General features: G+C 33.8%; 1 protein-coding gene across 2 annotated transcripts; it reads right to left on the reverse strand.

The window, feature by feature from the left end:
- Positions 1 to 5,755: 5,755 nt before the first annotated feature.
- LOC123720774 (cytochrome P450 6j1-like) lies at positions 5,756 to 12,752 on the reverse strand. 2 transcript variants are annotated; one of them, XM_045677536.1, is made up of 8 exons: positions 12,354 to 12,752; positions 12,018 to 12,173; positions 9,952 to 10,136; positions 8,500 to 8,651; positions 8,214 to 8,332; positions 7,419 to 7,518; positions 6,418 to 6,630; positions 5,756 to 5,960 (listed from the first exon to the last, which is right to left on the reverse strand). In XM_045677536.1, the coding sequence occupies exons 1-8, from the start codon at positions 12,696 to 12,698 to the stop codon at positions 5,803 to 5,805; spliced, it is 1,428 nt and encodes a 475-aa protein (XP_045533492.1). In that variant the 5' UTR covers positions 12,699 to 12,752; the 3' UTR covers positions 5,756 to 5,802. The 2 variants fall into 2 exon arrangements, with proteins under 2 accessions (XP_045533492.1, XP_045533491.1); XM_045677535.1 differs by having other exon boundaries at positions 6,418 to 6,666; positions 12,354 to 12,749.
- Positions 12,753 to 13,237: the final 485 nt, after the last annotated feature.

Below are 13,237 nucleotides of genomic sequence, written 5' to 3' on the forward strand. Positions count from 1 at the left end.
GAATTAATTTGCTTATTATCTCTAAATGGAATTGCCGGCATTATGAGAGCTAAGTCAAATGTTACTTATTCATAACACATACTTCACGCTTCATCTGCTACTCAGCACCGTTGAGAAAAAGCGAACGTAAATAGTTGATAATATGACTTGTAAACTAAAAACCAAAACTAAAAACGAATTTAGTATTATTTACTATTTTGTTAATAATATAGTATGTATAATTAAGTAATAATTGGAAAAATTCAATTCAACCTCCTTGGTATTGGTTTTTTTTACAATAAATAGAAATAATTATGAGGTTAACTAATGCTTAACATAGATGGCGCAGAAATTAATATGTATAATTATATAATTAATAAATATATAGATTGTCCTGCAAAAGCTCGAGAATGGCTGGACTGATTTGGCTAATTTTGACCTTGATATTTATAGAACTTCAGGAAAAGTGTAAAATGTGAGATAAAACAAATAAATCAATGCAGCTACAACCTTTTTAGTTCTGGGCCTTAGATTTATATATCTGTTTCATGAACATTTGTTAATCTAATACTCAAGTAGGTGATCAGCCTTCTGTACCTGACGCACGACTGACGTTTTGCTATCAAATAAAGTATACATAAAAGATTGAATTTTTAATGTCGTTGAGGTTTTTAGCGACTGTTACTGTTTGAGTATTATGTATATCTTTAAGTTGTTATTACGAGTAAAGTTCTTAATTTGATTAATTCTTCGTGGGTTTAAGTGGATTCAAATATCGTTTAGATCTACAATTTTTTTTTATTTGAGACTATCTATGGTACAGGACGTTTGTCAGATTGACAAATTATAATTTTTTTTTATTTGTCCTGTCGAAACTTTATATAATTACTAACAAACTTAAACAACATGTTCTCAACCTGTCCTATGCTGAAATAGAAAAAAAAATCGTGATTTTTTTAATGTAATAGGAGGCAAATGGGCAGGAGGCTCACCCGATGTGGAGTGATACTGCCGCCCATGGACACTCACAGTGCGAGAAGGCTCCCAAGTGCGTGGCGGGCGTTTCAAGAATTGGTACGCTCTTTTCTTGAAGGACTCTAAGACAAATTGGTTCGGAAATACTTCAGTGGGCAGCTGGTACAATAGTTTTATTATAAAATGTATGTAGAAATTATTGTCAAGTATGTACCTACAGTTACACTAAACCATACATTATTATTTTATTATTGTATAGTAAAGTTTTTTCTTTGTCTTTTATTTTCCATAAATGCTAAACAGGGCGATATATGTTTAATTATACTGTCTCCTGCATGTGTGTAACCCTCTTTCTGGAAAGTATAGTCAACTCGTGCGCAACGCGTAGCCGGTGTAATCTCTAATTAACACTCATAACTCATCAATAAAGCAATTAATACGCGCTTATTTGAGTAATTGCCAGTGATTTCATTAAAAATTCACAACCTTGGTGAAATGCATATAGAAAATGCACTTAAAACCTGATTAAAAGGGGTATAATAGTTGCTTTATTAAGACAGGGTAGTTAGATAGTAGACATTAACACATTGTTTTTATTTTTGCCTCTTTCAGTGTTTACAAATATTTTAATTGTTTCCTTTGTTTCATTTTGTCCATTAGTTTAGTCTATATAACATATGTAGTTATGCACTTATTACACTCACTTTATCTAATTTAATTTTAATTTTTGTTCACACAATGGTTGCCTGTAAGCGATAACTCAAAGACGATAAGGCTTGTACTGTATTTCTATATTACTGCAACGAAATGTTTATTTAAAATACTTAGTTTAGTAATTGTATTAATCAAAATTATATAATAGATAACAAAATAGTTAGTATTTATGTATTTGTGTTTGAATAATAAATACTAATTTTATAGGACAGTATACAAGTGTTAACTTCAACGGAAATTTGGAACGATGAACACGCAAGGAAGTAGTGTTAGTTGATTTTAAAAACTGTTAAATACGCATAGTGAACAGCACCGGAGTTAGGAGAAGGAAACCTGGGCCTCGAAAAAGGATCGACCCCCACCATAGACACTTTAATAATAAAAGAATCAACGAATCAAGTATATGTGTTCGTTAAACGACGTTTAAACGAATCGTTTCACAATACATTGTTTATTGGAATTCGACTGAAAAATATTGAACATTTTATTTGGAATAATTTATTAATATTAATTAGGTCCAATCTTTAATTCCTCCGACACTTTCAGGTCTCTGCCTCTATCTGGCATTGATAGTGAAACTGCATATAAGAACACTACAAACTACGTAACATTTGTAATGTTGGCCAAACATTCTAAATATTAAATTAAAACATTGACTTGAAAACACGAAATTAAATAATATGTATAGAAATGCGCCGTCGATTAAGAAATATCTTTATAGAGCTGTGACGTAGTCGGTTCGTAGCGGGCGATGCGCCCACGCCGAGCCGGCCGTTACGGCCAGTCCTTCCAGTTTTTGTCGTCTAGATGGCGTGTGGTATAAGTTGAAAGAAAAACGATCATAGCCTTAACGCAGAATATTCAATCCTTACCAAAGGTTTCATCTCTTATTTTAAATACAACCGCGTACAACCTTAACACAATATCTGGCCCAATAACGAAGGCCAGTCTTAAGAAATAACACAATTAATACCTAAAAATGTTACAATTTTTTTTAGCATAATCTTAATAGATATTTGGTTACGAAACATTTGTTCCTTGTTACGTCACCGAATAGACGTAAATTATACATATAATCAAATTAATAAGACTAATACAAGATAATACTGCTACAATGTTTTATTGCAGTATGTTATTTCTGATGGGCCTTCCGTACTTGACACACGCCGTCGACTTTTTGGCTCTAGGTCGGTGTCCTTTTGACCCTTTCCTTCACCGTTTTAGCGAGTGTTAAATGCACTCATAGACAAAGTTTAATGGTGCAGGGTATCGAACCTACGAAGTCAGAGATGTGAGTCGTACACTGAAGCTTCTAGACTAATGAAATGAATCTTGAATTGCATATATTTCTATCTAAATATATCCCTGGCTATTCGAGTTGGTATTATTGGACGTTAGTGGTTTATTTTTCTTTCATTAATTAAGCTACTGCAACCGATGGGGCTTTAACCTGCCCGACCAAGAACCAGTCTTGTTTTGGTGTGGGGCGCTGGGCTATTACGGGGAAGTCCCCGTAATAGACGCACTCGCGAAAAAACCACCGCACCACGCACCGACACAATAACATACAACGGGGATTACCCTGTTTAGTTTCGATAGACGCGCATCGTACATGAGTTGATTGATCTCAGGGACCTTATGACTGTATTTTTTTTAATTTCAGATATTTTGTTTAAAATATCGCCTATTGCTTTCAGTGGGGACTGGGGGCCCCTTGTATCCGGGGCTCTGGAATGCAGCTCGTAATTTTGAACATGAATCGACTTCACAAGCCTACGGGGCTTCTATCCAGGAGCCTTCGTGATACCATTCCATTCAATAGGTGGTTCATTATTTTATGGAGTTACTTTTCGTATATATTATAGGGTTTATCTTCGACTAAGAGAGCTGATAGCTACATAATCTGTGTATACGTTTTTAATTTAGTTTTAGGAGACTAGCTGCCCACGACATAGGGAATTCTAGTGTGGTGGAGCTAGTAACTGTCTTTTTAAACTAAACATTCTTTGTTATTATGTAGAATAAAGTTTTTTTTAAATGTTGAAAATGGTTTTAAAATAGATTATAAATTGATCATCGCATTATGTTTACACTTTGCACCAAGCGCATAGTTTTTGTTTATTAACATTTAATTAGAAGACAAAGTGGAATGATTCGTTAAGTATTCTGTGACGTCTCATTTATTACGTGCATATACTTAAATTATAATTGTTACTACCGGCTTCGTACTGTAATAACCTTATGTAAGCTATAATGCTAACCTCTGCCTATCTGATACGCTAAGTAATCAAAGTGAAGGCTTATGAACAACAAGTGGGAGCAGAGGCAGTTGATTCTCGGTCCTTAACAAAGATAGAAACTAAGAGAGGTTGTTTTCTAAATGTTTGTTCCCTTTGGAGTAGACTCTTGGGCCGTGGGGTTCAAGTGCACAGGCGGTAATTAAAGATTTAAGTTGGCGCCTGGTATATAGTATAGCTGACCGCAGAGCTGGTGCTTTCCTAGCTCAATGAATAAGTATCGCAGTACAGCGAGGAAATGCTGCCAGCGTTAAAGATACAATACCATATACTTTGTAGGTTAAGAAAATTGTAAATGCTGTATATTTGTGTGTGGAAATAAACGTCGAAATATATAAAACAAATTAAGAGTATTTTATGTTCCCATATTTTTTATAAGTTGAATTGTAAAACTTCATAATGAAAACACTTTTTTACCGGATTGAATCTATGTATGTATGTTTTTATAAACCGTCGGAAACGTAGGCAAAATTTAAAATTATGTAACATAATTATAAGTTTATAATGATACATAGCTTCAATCCTGTAAAAAAGTGTTTTCTTTTAATGTAGAAAAGCTATGTTAACAAAAGATAATACTAACTTCATAATTAATTCAACTAGGTTTTGCCATACGAAAGTGACACTTAAAGCGCTAAGTCTCGCTCGTTCAGCGCGAAAAAACACAAATTACTTTAATAAACATATGAATATCTATTTGTTTCAAGACAAAGGACAATAGGTTACAGCTTCCTAATGTGGCGGAGTGGCAAAGAGTTTCTTGCCCATTTCTCTCGTGTAATCCACGCCCTTACTTTGGGGTAAATTAGTAAATTTATAATTTAAATGAATTTTATTGACGTCCATAAGTTCACATAAAAAAATGCAAACATTTTATTGAGTCAATTGTCAGTTGGAGTGGTTTCTGAACCGTAACCCAATGGCATAGGTTATAATTTTAAGTCCCGTGACATCTTCGCATTTGAGACGAGTGGAAAAAACAAGGGGAGACCTTCGTCGGAAGACAACCTGACCAACTGGCTGCTGATAACCAGTCTTTATAAAATGCTATGCTAAAAAATATATATTATCGCTTAGATTAAAATTTACATTTGGTTAGTAAAGGCTCGTATTATTTTTATTGACATATTTGCCTATTCGATTATCGTTCCAAATTACGATGTTAAACATAAAAATACTTATATACATACTTATATACTTATATTAAATACTTATACTTATAGATCTTGACATTTAAGTTTCCTGGTAATTCATAAACTATCTATTATTTTTTCAATAATTACCGAAGCAACTATGTTGCAATAATTGCAGTGTTTGTATTGTACTAATGTATTGGAGCCTTGTTAACTGACATTATCTTGTTTATACGTAAATAATAGGCGGGTTTTACGAGCCAAGGCTGTACATTTTGCTCACACAGGCTTTATCAGTTTTATAAGCGTGGCGATTTCCTAAATGGTCGGAGTTACGCCCCGAGAGTATAGCCAGACGTAGGCACTCTCTTCAACTGTTACATTGCATTCAATCGTTACATAGCAATTAACATTTAATTATTTCGCTTATATTCTATTGTTGTACGTATGTTAATATAGACTAAATACCGGCCGTATACCATATGGCCGTACCGTATAAAATATGCGGGTAGTTCTAGCACTATATTGGTGGGTATTAGGACAGGTTTGCAATATAATTGATAGAAATATTTCGATTATCATGTAGTTATATTGTTTCTATTTAGTTAATAGGTATTGAAGTTGGTTTAATTTTTATAAATTACTTTTTGCTAGATCAAAAATAATAAATAATCCATTTATTTAAAAAAAATATGTTTAAACAATTACAGTGGTATGAATTTAACACTTCCACCACTTTTGGGGGCCAAAACAATGCTGTACGGGTCCGATTCTTGTATGTAGGGCACATCTGGCTCAAGTCTGTATTTCTGAATGACATGAGCCAACGCTATCTTCATCTGGAGCATGCCGAAACGTTTTCCTAAAAAATAATAGCAGATACCTAGTATCGTAATATTTTAATTACGGGATTAAAAAGAAAGAAATTTCATTGCTAACAGGAAACGGATGATTCATGAAGTTTGTATTACCAAAAAACGTTAATTTTTCCGCCTTAGAACAGCTTGAAATTTTTCTCTAACACCTTTTATGTAGGATATTAATAATATCAAGGCGCATAGCTTTGGACCCCTTAAATATTTTAAAAACAGATAATATGACATGTTCCCAGTTAATTACTATTAGGCTTTTTATGTTTTTATTTTTTTTATTCTAAGGTTAGGTTATAGCAAAAAATTTGTACGTTCTTTCATGAATTTCACAATTCATGATGTTTTAATTAATTTCTATGGCTTTAAAGAGCATACGCCACCACATTATTGCTGAGTGTACATATATAATATATATGGAATTACGTTATTATTGTACTTTATACTTACCCATACATGACCGAGGTCCATCTCCGAACGGCAAATAAGAATAGTCGCGATTGTCAAATGTATTGGCGCCCAGAAATCTATCTGGACACCACTTCATGGGTTCAGGGAACAGCGTCTCATCATGATGAAGTGCAGGGAGATTTACAAACACAGGCGTACCTTCATCTAGACTAAGGTTTTCCTTTAGTGTATACTTTCTTGTAGTTATCCTGTCTAGAAAGGATACAGTCGGATATTTCCGCAAGGTTTCTAAAATATATGTTTTTCTAAATTATAACAAATATATCAAATATATAAAGCAACTCGGTAAATTATTCCTTCTGGATGCGAATTTGATTTTAGACTTCTGTGAGTCATCCTCAGTTGTTACACCCTTAACTGACCCAAAAGGATACAGGCTTACTAACACGACTGCTAAATTTTATAAGTGTATGTATTTGCACAAACTTATTCAGAACTAAGAGTCATATCGAGATGAGCAACCATAAAAGGTTGATGAATCCATCAAAATCACCACATTAGTTTCTGAAAGTGTGAATTTACGCAGTTCTGTGGTCCCTACAGAAGAACTCTTTGTTCGTTTAACACTCGCTCATAAACACATCGCGAGGAAACCGGCCTGCCTTAGACCCAAGTTGACGTCGTGTTTAGCCACATTGCGTCTTTTAAAAAAAATCACAAAACTGATACAGAAATTTGAGAACCTAAATAGTTGTAATGCCACTGGCATAAATTAACTTTACTAAGTATAATTGACAACTTTTTCCTGTTAGCCTATATATTGTTTAACAATTTCCGTACTATATGTCTTATCACACTTATAAATAAATAGAAATTACAAAATATAAAAACCGTTTCCATTCCTTTAAAAACCAAATCAATCTACTCCGTCTATTTTTATCACACGTTAAACACAATTTTGATAGATATTTTAGTTTATATTATAAGACTGAATTAGTTTTAACGAAGGCGTTTCTCTTGGCATATGAACAAAGAGTTACCAGTTAAAATTGCGTTGAGAAGCTTCATATCATTAATGCTGTCATAGTCTAGAATCTCTTTTTCTCGAAAGCCTCGTTTTACTTCCTTTCGGAGTCTTTCCTGGAAGAGAAGGGTTTCAAATTTATTTATTTACAAATGCATACATTATACTTATAAACTATGCCAATACGATAAAGTCGAGAAAAATATAGTATATAATATTAAACACATAACATACCAAGACTAGCTACTGTGAAGTTACTCTTCGAACAAACGCTTTAAAGATTTTTGCTTGTTTGACTCATAAAATAATTACAGATATTAATAACAGTGAAAAGAACAAGCCAAGAAACACACTCTGATCCTAAAATTAAGGAACTTTCAAGAACGACCGAAAATAATAGAATCGAAGTTAATACTAGTTTTTCAATTGTTTTTTTTTATCGTGAAGGCGTTACACACATCCTCCCCCAGCGCGAGTGCCGGTGGAGGGTTATGTGGGACTCTTTTGGCATACACACTATAAGCCCACGGCGCCACCAGCAATCGCCCGAAGCAAGACACGGTAACAGCGCAGCCTTGTCCGCATCCCACCACGGGATCAACAGTTGAAGTCCATCAACGTCTATTAATGATGTAGGATGGACCTTGGCACAGCAAGGACCATACTCACATCGCCATGGTTAGAGCTGGGGGAGGTCTTATTACTATAATAAGCACTAATAAATATATTAAATAAATATAATAAATATATGACATAAAATATTCTTCTGTGAATACAAAGCTTGAATACCCAAGGAATGTCGGATTAATACCTGCACTGCTGTATGATAAGCCAGCTCGTGCAAGCAATGACAAAGTGTAACTGGTCCATTCAACATGGCTGCTTGAATGAGGGTACCCAGTTGAGATGTCATTAGCTCCTCAAAACGTACTGAAACAGTGTTTAAAGTTCGACTTCTAGTTATTATATTATACAGCTAACGCAAAAGCAGTTCCCACTCAAATATAACTGTCTTTCTTAACAGCGAGCAACATACCTTTATAGTTAAATTCAAATTAAATTAGTAATAGTTTAGCTAAACATAAAGTATTAATTACTAGGATCTTTGGTTGACTCCTCATTCTTTTGTAACTTCATAAAATGGCTTATAACATCTCTATCTATCATGCCTCTATCTTTACGGTTCTGAAATAATTTTTTATAAAGATTCTTCAGGTAACTCGTCCCAATTGCAGAAAAGAACTTAAGCCTGAAATTATAAATAATAGTTATAATTCTTTAATTCAAAATTCTTTATTTGTTCAGATATATGTACAATACAATTCAGATAGAGGCCTCCCTAGTAAGTCAGAGACCTGTGACAGGGAAGCTTCGCTCTTCTTTAAATTTACAAAGTTTTATCAAGGGTAACCAACACAATTTGTTAAAAAAATATATATATATATATGAATATATTATGATGACTATGTAATGTGTTTGTGAAAGACGAAACAAATGTGTGCGCGTGTTGCATGAAAAGATGGATTAAGGAAAAAATTATATTAGATGATTTAACAATGCTTCTGTTTTGTTGTAGTTAAGTGTCGGTTGGCCAATGGTTTAAAGTTATTTTACATTTATGGTATGTAAGATTATGAAAGCTAAGGGTTTTATTTAAACTATTATAGAGATAAGCTGAGCGATTGTTATATTGATTACGTGCAAAGATAGTCTTGCAAATTGTGTAGCTGATTATATTATGTTGGGTCCTTTTTTGAGGTGTGTCTGTTTTATGTGGAGAGGTTGCGTGTCTCCTAAGGACACAACGGAGAATATAGAGCTGGCGTATGGTCAGTAGTTTGCAAGACTTGTACAACTCTTCAGTTGGAAAACTTTTATTTTTTAGTAACATTATTTTTATAATTGCTAATAAAATGGAAGTACTCTAAAAGCATTTCGAACTTCATTGTTACGTTTTTGTAGCACGCGATCTCCAGGCTACGACAATAGTGTAACATATATATTAAAACGATAATGTGAATTATGCTAAATTCTTTTACAGCATGTGTTGCAGAAGAATTCATTAAGTTAAAAAAATGTGAAAATGTGATGAGAAAAAACCATGATGATCGACTTTAAAAGGAGATGGCACTATAAGAAGAAAAAAATAATTGGTGACGGCACTGGTAATTTTTTGCCATAAAATTGTCAAATATGTCAAGAAGTTAAATAGCAGAGGCAACGCGTGTCGCACCGACCAGCGGGCTTCCACTGGCTCATAAATGTCCTGTGGATATTTCCAGAGTAGTTGTGTGAGATGACAAGCATTTTAAGCAAATAAAGTCGTTTTTAGGAATTGTGTGATTTGACACTCCCCTGCTGTCTAGCTTCTCAGCCAGAGATGTGCCTGATCGTGTGCCTGTTAGGCTAATATATAAGGGTCCTTATATATTAGCCAATAATTAATAGCCATAAATTAATAAAAGTCCACCAATATCCCGAACGAAAGTAGAAAAATAATTTGCTTTATACATTTTTAATACATTATACCAAAATAATGTTTCACGAACCTTAAGAAATCAGCCCATGCAGGCAAAAACTGTATTATCAACAGTTCAAGTGCGCGTGGGCCACTCCAATATGTCATTTCGTCTATGACAAACTGCAAGGGTGTACTTTCACCCCGTAATGCACTTACTTTTAAACCAAGAAAGGTGTTTACAATCGTATCAGATGCGAACAAGACGAACATTTTCTAAAAGTAATATAGTTTCAGTTCTTTTAGCTACTAAACTATTCTTAATTATTATCATTATTACTATGTTATTTTAGGTCGTTTGTTTCATATTTTTGATCGACTGTTGACAACGAATAATAATACTAGGAAAGTCAAAATATTATACTGGTATGCAAAAAAAACTATAAAATCTTGGAATCAAGTAGGTAACTATGAACCTATTTTTTAAAGAATTATGAATAAAGTAAAAAAAACTTTTAAAATTTTATGGAGACGGCTGTGGTTGAGGTGCTTAATTTTTTGCTAGGCTTTAGATTTCTGGCATTGACCAGTATAATGAAATATTGTATTAATATTTTCAGGCCTTACACAATTTTTGAGTGTTGGCCTAGTGGTTTCAACGTGCGACTTATCCCTGAAGTCGTAGGTTCAGCTATACAAATGACCAATTATAATAATAATTTATTAATTTCGGACAATCTAAACTCCGCATATTCTGCCACACAAAATGGCGTGCAAATTTGTCTTACATAATTAAAAGGTAGACTCTTACAAATTACATTTCATGATATGATTATCATCATAGTCAATTCTTATATTATTTTATCTACATCATCACATTATTATGTATAAATTTCATTTAGTTAAGTTATATTTTAATTAATATTACGTTTTTATATTCTGATAACTATTTTTAACTTTAAACAAGATCAGGTGGTGTCGATTCCCAGCCTTGTACCAATGAACTTTCTATGTGCATTTAATATGCGTTCGAACGGTGAAGGAAAACATCGCGAGGCAACCGGCTTGACTTAGATCCAAAAAGTCGACGGCGTGTGACTTGTGTGTGGCACAGGAGGCTGATCACCTAGATTATATGATTTCAAAATTCAAAATCATTTAATCATAGTCAAAAAAAGAAATGTATATAAAGTGCTTCTAATTTTACATTTACTGCCAGTTCTCAAATCAAGGTCGTAGACTGGAAGAGAAGAACTGGCAATAAACTCTCCGCCACTCTTTTTAATCGCCAATTTTTTGTTTTTCACAACGTTTGTAAGGAGCAACCATTACACCATGTTCCACCTGACATCTTAAGTAATTAATAATAATAAAATAAATTAAAAACAAAGATTTGTCATCTATCAGCCTGCCTCCTGCATGGTGAAATAGGAGCACGCACTTACATTCTCGTGGGAACAACTCGCAAATACATAGTCGAAATAACTAGCATCACCACAAGTAGCACCCGTTCACGAGTATGACGCATGGCCAGCTATCGGCCCTCTCGCCATATTTTAGGGAGAGAGACAACCCGACACATGGACGTTGCCACAAGCAATGACATTTAAGCGAGCATGACGATCCTTCAAATGTGAACTTGGCTACATAAGAAAAAAAATACTAATAATACTGAAATAATTCGATACCACATGGATCACGATTTGTTCCCACATTACACTAAAACAGTCGTGGATGTTGACGATCGCCCCCGAGTCTGGAATGCAGCCGAAAGATTCAGTCGCGTCACCTACTTATATTAGAGCAATTCATATAAGTAGGTGATATTATGTATTATAATTATAATAATTTACTAATGATCATGAAACAGATACAGAAATTATTCGTAGCCTAGACCAAAGTTAGCCCAGATAAAAAAATTGTAGCGCCGTTGGTTTATTTTTTTAAAATATAATTTAGGAATATTTTTGCATGATAAATGGAAGGAATTAGAAAAAATAATATTTTTGTCTATTGTTTGGGTTACATATAATGATTATATTAGTTGTTGAACTAAGCTTATAGAACAACTATTGGCGGTCTATAAAATTGACATCTACGTAAATAAATTTAAAGAATCTCACAGGCATTGGTAACACTGTTGTAAAAACAACACACCTTTAATAGAAATCTCTTCTTTTGATCAACGCACTCGCGATGTATTCTCTTATTAAGTTCTATTGCATTTTCATTCATCACGTCACAGAACCCCTTCAAACGAGCGGTTGTTAGCAAAGGGCTTATAATCTTCTGCAAATGTTTTTTTAGTGGGCCCTGTAAATTTCAATAATTAAACTTTATAAACTCATTGTTAAGTCTTTCCAATATAGTAATGTCCTTGGTATAGAAAGGTCGTTTGAAAATTAAACGACACTTGCCAAATTGACGAAATTGCCAGACATGGCAAGGGTATGAATAAATATATATTATTATTTAAAATTTTAGTACACTTACCTTGGCCAACATAACACTGTTTGCACCAATCGGGTCCTGGTGGCTACCTGTGTGAGCAGATCTATGTTGGAAGCAGTCAGCATCTTCAACCAGTACTTTTCTAGCAAGCTCAGGGGACTGCACCACGATCGCTGGTTGCCAACCCAAGAAAATGCCCACGCAAACAGACTGATACCGCTTAAGACCATAAAAATAATCCCAGCTGGCCTTCCTCAAAAAGAATGTCAGGTTTCCGAGGAATAAAATCGGCTTGTCAGTGAACACATCACGGTTTTTCCAATAATCATAATGCTTTTTTAATTTCCAATAAATTATGACGATTAATAAAAACAATATAAATAGCATTTTTATAAACACTTACCTACGCCACTAGCCGGCGAAAACTAATTATAAAATTTACGACTTCTTGGTATAGGAACGAATAAGAAATTCATTACAAATGACAAAGTTAACATGGTATCGTAATTGCTTATAAAAGTAAACTATAAAATTTTAAATGCCTTTGAATAAATAGCTTTCTTTCGCTATTCGTCGTGTTCTGGTCCTTCACTCTCTATTTGGGTATATATAAGTGATTTATCGCAATAATAAAGTGAGTTTAATGATTGATAAAACTTTCTATAAAACATCAATGATTGATGAAATGCTGAATTTAAATGGGGCGTACAGTGCGTTTACACATATTGAAACACCTCCATATAAGGCTCTAATATTGTTGGCTTTAGGCCGCGGCTAGAACATAAAGCTGAGTATATGCTACCCGAAAGGTAGAAATTGCCAATTTAAATAATTATTTATTTATTTGCAAGAATATAGTACAAACATATTGTGGTGGTACAAACTAAATTCCGCATATTTAGCCACACATAATGTCGTGCAAATTT

The sequence above is a fragment of the Pieris brassicae genome, chromosome 2, assembly GCF_905147105.1.
Source record: "Pieris brassicae chromosome 2, ilPieBrab1.1, whole genome shotgun sequence".
Lineage (NCBI taxonomy): Eukaryota > Metazoa > Arthropoda > Insecta > Lepidoptera > Pieridae > Pieris > Pieris brassicae.